At 46.1% G+C, this 7,680-nt stretch overlaps 1 protein-coding gene across 1 annotated transcript; it reads right to left on the reverse strand.

Annotated features, from left to right (window-relative positions):
* Positions 1-1,104: 1,104 nt before the first annotated feature.
* On the reverse strand, positions 1,105-5,465 carry OAZ1 (ornithine decarboxylase antizyme 1). The gene is given in 6 exon segments (XM_060785145.2): positions 1,105-1,645; positions 1,790-1,875; positions 2,065-2,237; positions 2,425-2,511; positions 2,513-2,570; positions 5,246-5,465. Coding segments are annotated over 6 exon segments (657 nt in total). The 5' UTR covers positions 5,368-5,465; the 3' UTR covers positions 1,105-1,514.
* Positions 5,466-7,680: the final 2,215 nt, after the last annotated feature.

Raw genomic sequence — 7,680 nt, forward strand, 5'->3', positions numbered from 1 at the left:
ATGCCGATTCAGAAAATTGCATTGGATAGACCACATCTGCTCTGGTTTCTGATACAGAACATACGCCATCCGGTAGTCACCATCAGAAAATGATGGTGTCCACAGAAAATCATATTTAATCACTAGCTGTGCCCTGCCACGCGTTGCTGTGGCCTATAGTAAGAATTTTCGAAGTAGAGGTAGATATCTGGACTATTATGAAAGAGCGGTACGTACCTATTCTTTCCCTTTTTCTTCCCCTTCCTCTCCTTTCTTCCTTCTCTACCTCTTTTTTTCATTCCTTCTTTTGCTCTTTGGTTTCATCCATCCTTCTCTCTTTCCTTCCTTCCCTCTCCCTTCCTGTATTTCTTCCTTTGTCTCCTTTCTTCCCTCCCTGCTTCCTTCCTTCACTTTTTATTTCCTTTTCTCCTTCCTTCCTTCTTTACCTCTTTCCTGCCTTTCCTCCCCTTTTTTTCATTTCTACTTTCTCTTCTTCCTTCCTTCAATACCTCTTTCTTTCCTTCCTTCTCCCCCCTCCTTCCCTCTTTCTCTCCCCCCTTCTCTCTTTTCTTCCTTCCCCCTTTCCCTCCTACATTCCTTCCCTTTTTCTCTTCCTCCTTTCTTCTCTCCTTCCTTCCTGTCCTGTTCTCCTGCAATACTATGGTAGAGTCCCTTCTAACTCTATTCTTTGAGTCTATTTGATATAGCAATATTTTGAATTTAAAGGTATTTTGTGGCTTTTTTTCAGTGATGGTCACTCCTTGGATTGCGAGGAGTTTTGTTGCCAAATTTGGGGTCATTTGGCTCAGTAGTTTTTTTGTTTTTAAGGTACTCATTACGCACAGATGTATTTTTATATATATAGATTAGAGCTGATGTGGTAGTAGTAATCTTTTGGGGATAATCAGCCTCTTCCCTCCCAACATCCCTATTGCCTCAGCACTATAAGAGGGTTTTGCAAGACCAGTCTGTCTCATTGCTGCATGGTTTCGAGGCAACGGTGTAGTAATGGTGAGGCCACAGACCATATTTTCGTTCTTGCGGACCACTGGTGTTCCAGGGACCATAGGTTAGGAACCACTGCACTAGAATGTCTTTTGAAACATGTCGAAACCAGCAACGAAGTAAAATATAAACTTTTTATTTAGAATTAAAGCAAATACTTCTGTATCACAAACACACAATATTAAACTTCCAAGAAATATGCCGCTAAATTTTGAGAGTGAGCATTTATTTTGGAACGGTCACAACATGCGGACAAAAATGCGGGCGAGGGAAAGAAGAAAGGAGGAAAGAGAGGGAAAGATGACAAAAGCTGGAAATTTTTCAACATCTGCCCCAAACATCCCCACCACCACCACCAGCAAACTTAACACAATATTTCATACAAAGAAGTCATTTATGCGTACACACATATATATGTGCATGTATAAAGATGTTGACAGAATTCCTACCAATTTCATCTCCTGACAAAAAGATCCAAGGAAAAGCTCTACGAGGCAAAAAAAGGAAAACACTGCAAAACAAAATAATGTCTAATCTTCTTCCGAAGACTCGCGTTCGAAGCTGTAGGCCATAAAGCAAGCGTCGGGTCGCTTGGGGACAAGGGGATGCCCCGGTCTCACAATCTCAAAGCCCAAGAAGCTGAAAGTACGGAGCAACGAGGCTGGAGGGGGGAGCAGGAGAGGGTTAAGGGCTGGCCCAGACCCACAAAACACCACCACCACAGACCCACAAAACAACAACACCCTTTGACAATATGGATCAAAATCCAACCAAAATGGGCTCAGCACAACTATTGTTTACTCACCTCTGTCGTCTCGGTTCTTGTGGAAGCATATGAACACATGGTCAACTTGGAGCTGTTCTTCGGCAAATTCGAGAAGAACTGCGAAACTGAACAAAAGGAAGGGAGTGAGACGTACAAATGGCTGTGGTTTTGGGGAGAGAAGGAAGTGAGCAAGCCAAGTGCAAGATGCAATGCTAAAGGTACACCTCCCTTCCATTTCTATGTCACATGAAAATTACCACTGTTGGAAAATTTAGAAAGCAAAGGAAGATTGATGAAAAGCAGCCCAATCTTACCTATCTTTGCTCCCTTCTGGCAGAGCGCCGTTGGGGATCTCGATGTACAAGTTGTTACTATTCAGCACAGTCCTCCAACTGATGTGCTTGGCCTCCGTCAGCCTGGACTGGATATGCAGGATCCGTGTCCTGTTATTGGATGGGATTTCCTCTGTGACATTCAGCCGATTATCCTGTGGGAGGGAGAAGGAGAGCAAAAGGCGATTTGGAGCTATTTCCGACCAATGGGGCTTAGAAAAGGCCATGGCCAATTTTCCTGAGCAACCGATCCCCTGCAAAGCACGCTATCCGAAATTGTATGAGGTTACACTCCCCCCTGCGCCCACAATAATCCCATCCATAAAGACCACGCATACTTACAGAATAAAATAAATTAGCTGAAAGATTGTGATCCCTCTGACTATTCCCTCGCCCACCTGGGATCTTCAGGGGTGGGTGAGGGGCATCAGGAGCACCACCGAGGCCCCGGACCCAGGTTACTACAGCAATTGAAGGCCATCCTGGAACTGAAAAGGAAGAAAGGGAAGTCTGAGCGAGGAGTAAACATGCAAGGAGGGTCGGTGGGGCCAGAGTTGGGAGTTTGGGGGCAGAACGGCAGACTTGAAGACACACATAAATACATGTGTATTTGGCTTTACCCCAATGCCAAACTGGTATATTTACGCTCCATTCTTTATCAACACCTTGTTGCCGCTACTCTCCCTAACAATATCCTCCCTGCAACAAACACACACCTTTTCATTACTCTGGAGGCTGTATTGTTCCTATCATGGCTTTAAAAAGACGTCCACATCCAGATCTATTGGCCCTCGCATTAAAGTAGAGCATAGATGTTGGTTTTTTTCCACATCTGTGTCTGTATGCACGTTCAAGGTGACTTGAATATGCATACAGAGGTGGCTTTGGCATCCCCTTTCTCTGAAATGTACCAGGTATTTGTCAGGCCACTGATCAAGGGCTTTCGGGATTTCAATGGCATCGAGGCCCCTATTTGGACCGGCAAGCTGGCTATATACAGGTTTCGTCTGGTTGCGATAAGAGGACTTGGAAGTAAGTGGTTTTCACGTCTGCCGTAAGCCGGCTCAAACAAAGATGTTGGCTTTCTCGGATGGAACAGGTTCTGACTCGCCATAGGATTCAACTGAGGACCTTGTTTCCTCTACAACCCTTTAAAAAGCTAATGTTCCTCATCTGCCTCTTAAGGCTGGGGAAACTATTTGTGTTAATGAGGGAGGAAAGGATACCCTAAAGGAGTTCTCTGGGCAGATACACCTCCACTGTTGCCTCTTCTCCACTTTTTATGTGGCCGTGATCTCAATGCCCAGAAGCCAGTCTCATTTTTAAGGATTTTTTTAAAAAGGTTCTCCTTTGATAGGGAGGTTTATTACAAAAGGGAAGAGAGAAAAATGGCTCCTTGTGAGACCGTTTTGGGGAAGGAGAGAGGAAACTGTTGATGGGGGACATTTTGGGGAAGTAAATAGAGATAAAGAGAGAGAAGCTGCGTCATGCAATCGTTGTAGGGAGTGGCAGGAAGAGACAATTATGAGGAAATAGATCTGGGCCCAAAAGGACTGTTTTGGGGAGACGGGCCTGAGCCCAGAAATACTATTTTGTGGGGTGGATCTGGCCTGTAAACGACCATTTTGGGAAGAGATCTGGGCACAGAAATGCTATTTTGTGGAGACAGATCTGGACTCTAAATGACAATTTTTTGGGGGGGGGGGGGAGATCTGGCCTCTAAATGACCACTTTTGGGGAGCTCAATCTGGCCCTTAAAAGACAGATCTGGACCCAGAAAGGCTGTATTAGGAGGCTGAATCTGGCCCCTAAAAGCCCATTTTAGACTAAATTCTAAGGACGGATAAATCTGGCCCCTAAAAGAGAGATTTCTCTCCTTGAAAGACCATTTTGGGGAGATAAATATAGTCTCTAAAAGACCATTTTGAGGGAACAGATCTGGCCTTTTAAAATCTAGCCCTGAAAAGATAGATCTGGGCCCAGAAAAACTATTTTAAGGGATTCAATCTGACCACTAAAAGCCCGTTTGGGGAGACATATCTGGCCTTTAAATGATACACCAGACCCCTAAAAGACTGTTTTTGGGGAGATAAATCTGGCCCTTAAAAGAAAGCTATGCCCCCCCCCCAAAAAACCTTATCAGGGGCAACTAAAAGCCCATTTTGGGGAGATAAATTTAGCTCATAAAGTCTATTTTCTGGGGACTGATCTGGCCTTTAAAAGATAGAGCCAGGCCCAGAAAGACCATTTTGGGGGGTTGAATCTTGCCCCTAAATGACGACTTGGAGGAGAAAAATCTTAAAAGATTGATCTGAGCCCAGAAAAACCACATTAGGGGATTGAATCTGGCCCCTAAAAACCCATTTTGGGGAACAGATCTGGCCTTTAAAATATAGATATGGGGCCCAAAAAAGCATATTAGGGGGTTGAATCTGGCCCCTAAAAGCCCAATTTGAGGGGGGTGGGGGAGAGAAAATAAATCTCACCCAGGAAGGGCTGGCCCCTAAAAGACCACCTTAGGGGGTTAAATCTGGTCTAAAAAAGCTCATTTGGGGGAGATATATCTGGCTACTAAAAGATCAGACCCCTAAAAGACTATTTAAGGGAGATAAATCTGAGCCCAGAAAGACTATATAAGGGGGTTGAATCTAGCCCCTAAAAGCCCATTTGGAGGAAATAAATCCGAGTTCAGAAAGATCATTTTGCGGAGATAAATTTGGCTCCTAAAAGCCCATTTTGGAGGAAAGATGAGGTCTTAAACGGATAGATCTGGGCCCAGAAAGACCGTTTTGGGGAGATAAATCTAGCCCCTGAAAGCCGATTTTTGGGGAGACAGATCTGCCCCTGAAAAGCTAGGTCTGGGCCCAGAAAGACCATGTTAGGGAGTTGAATCTGACCTCTAAAAGCCCATTTTGGGGAGATTAATCTCGCCCCTAAAAGTGCATTTTGGAGGGACAGATCAGGTCTTTAAAAGCTAGATCCGGGCCCTGAAAGACAATTTCAGGGAGCCAGACTTGGCCCAACTCTTCCCCCCCCCCCCGTTTTTTTTCCTGCGATGCACGTCCGCGCATGCGCCCTGGGGAGGGGCGTGTCGGCGCTGGCCCCGCCCCTTGGAGGCCCGAAGGAAAGCCAGCGTCCTGAGGCCTGGCTGGCGGCTCCTCACCGGCCAAGAGCAGCGTTGGCGGGCCGGGCAGGCATGATGTCTCGGTGGGTCTTTTTATTCCCTTCCTTCTCGCGGGCGAAGCAGTGGCTGTTGAGGATCCGCTGCAGGGAGGATTTCACCATCCGGGCCGCCCCCTGGTCGCCGAACCCCCTCCCTTCCCTGCCGCGCCGCTTCTGCTCCTGTTGCTCTCCTGGGCTGTTCAAAATGGCGGGCCGCTTCCTGTTGCGCGGCCTTTTATCACCTACGCCACCACGCCCACCAGTGACGTGTCGCCCGCTTAGCCACGCCCACTCCGCCCGTGCCTCTGCGCCCACTCGCAAAGCTTAAACCAACCAGTGTCGTCGTATCATTCCAAAGCCACGCCCACATATTGCTCCGCCCTCTACTCTCTTTCTTCTCTCTCTCTCTCTCTGAAGTAAACAACTTTTTTTTCTCCCCATCACGCCCCGCCCCGTCACCGCGAGGGAGTCTCTGATTGGATAAAGCCGTGGCTACAGGGAGAAGTGAAGCGCATGCGTACAGGCGAGGCTTTCAATCAAGCCCAAGAGGGAGGGAAGAGGAGCGGCAAGCCGCGTCCTGATTGGTTGAATATAATTCCTTATTTCGCCCCTCCCCGTCATCTCTGAATGGATGAGCCGGTCCTGATTGGTTGAAGGAAAATCCCAGTGTTGTGATTGGCTGAGAGGGATGGCTTTCTTAAGACAGTGCGGATGAATGGAGTCCGGTGTTAATGGGATAGAAATGGATGCCTAATCGAATAAGAATATTATTATATTATATTATATAGTATACTTTATAATTATATATAATATATATAATAAATATTATAATATATAATTATAATATTTATTAAAATATAATATATAATTAATATATTAATACATATTATTTCAAGAGTAATATAGATTATTTCAAGAAGCCTTTGGTTAAAAGAAAGAGTTGGAAGAATCCTGGTGGACCATCGAGTCCAACCCCATTCTGCTAAGAAGCAGGAAAATCACATTCAAAGCACCCTCGACAGATGGCCATCCTGCCTCTGCTTTAAAGCCTCCAAAGAAGGAGCCTCCACCACACTCCAAAGCAGAGAGTTCCACTGCTGAACAGCTCTCACAGTTAGGAAGTTCTTCATGTTCACGTGGAATCTCCTTTCTTTCCTGTAGTTTGAAGCCATTGTTCCATTGCGTCCTTGTTTCCAGGGCAGCAGAAAGGAAGCCAGCTCCCTTCTCCCCATGACTTCCCCTCACATCTTGATCCCTGGCCCTCATCATGTCTCTTCTCCGCCTTCTCTTCTGCAGGCTAAACATGCCTGTCTTTCAGCCGCTCCTCATGGGGCTTGTTCTCCAGACCCTTGATCCTTTGATTCACCCTCCTCTGGACACATTCCAACTTAGAGTCATCATCTCCCTTCAATTGTGGTGCCCAGAACTGGACACAGTATTCCAGGTGTGGTCTGACCAAGGCAGAAGAGAGGGGCAGCATGACTTCTCTGGATCTAGGCACTCGACTCCTATTGATTCAGGTCAAAATTCCATTGGCTTTTTTTCCTGCCGAATAACATTTTTCGGCTCACGTTTATCTTGTTGTCCACAAGGACTCCAGGAATGGGTTGTTTTTTTCATGCTGTCTGACCGTGTTCCAGAAGCATTCTCTCCTGATGTTTCGCCCACATCCATGGCATCCTCAGCAGGCATCCTCAGCTGTTATGGGGTCTGTTGGAAACTAGGAAAATTGGGTTTCTATATCTGTGGAATGTCCAGGGTGGGAGAAAGAACTCTTGTCTGTTGGAAGCAGGTGTGAATGTTTCAATTGGCCAGCTTGATTAACATTTAATGTCCTAGCAGTTTTCAAGGTGTGACTTCTTACTGCCTGGGGGCATCCTTTGTTGAGAAGTGATTCACTGTCCCTGATTGTTTCCTGTCTGTAATTCCCCTGTTTTCGACAGTTGTTCTTTATTTACTGTTATAATTTTAGAGTTTTTTAAATACCGATAGCCAGATTTTGTTCATTTTCATGGTTTCCTCCTTTCTGTTGAACTTGTCCACATGCTTCTTGTGGATTTCAGTGGCTTCTCTGTGTAGTCTGACATGGTGGTTGTTAGTGGTCCAGCATTATTGTGTTCTCAAATAATATCCTGTGTCCAAGTTGGTTCATCGGGTGCTCTGCCATGGCTGACTTCTCTATTGAAGTAGTCTGCACTGCCTTTCACTGCTTCACAGACTACTTCAGCCAGAGAAGTCAGTCATAGCAGAGCACTCAATGAACCAACCTGGACATGGGACTTGGGGGCACTGTTTTGCAGTGGGTCTGTTCCTTTCTAGAGGGTTGGACCCAGAAGATGGGGCTGGGAGACTCCTGTTCAGTTCCCTGGCCAGTGGCCTGTGGGGTCCCTCAGGGCTCAATCCTGTCCCCCATACTGTTTAACATTTACATTAAAC

This window comes from Anolis sagrei, chromosome X (assembly GCF_037176765.1).
Source record: "Anolis sagrei isolate rAnoSag1 chromosome X, rAnoSag1.mat, whole genome shotgun sequence".
Lineage (NCBI taxonomy): Eukaryota > Metazoa > Chordata > Lepidosauria > Squamata > Dactyloidae > Anolis > Anolis sagrei.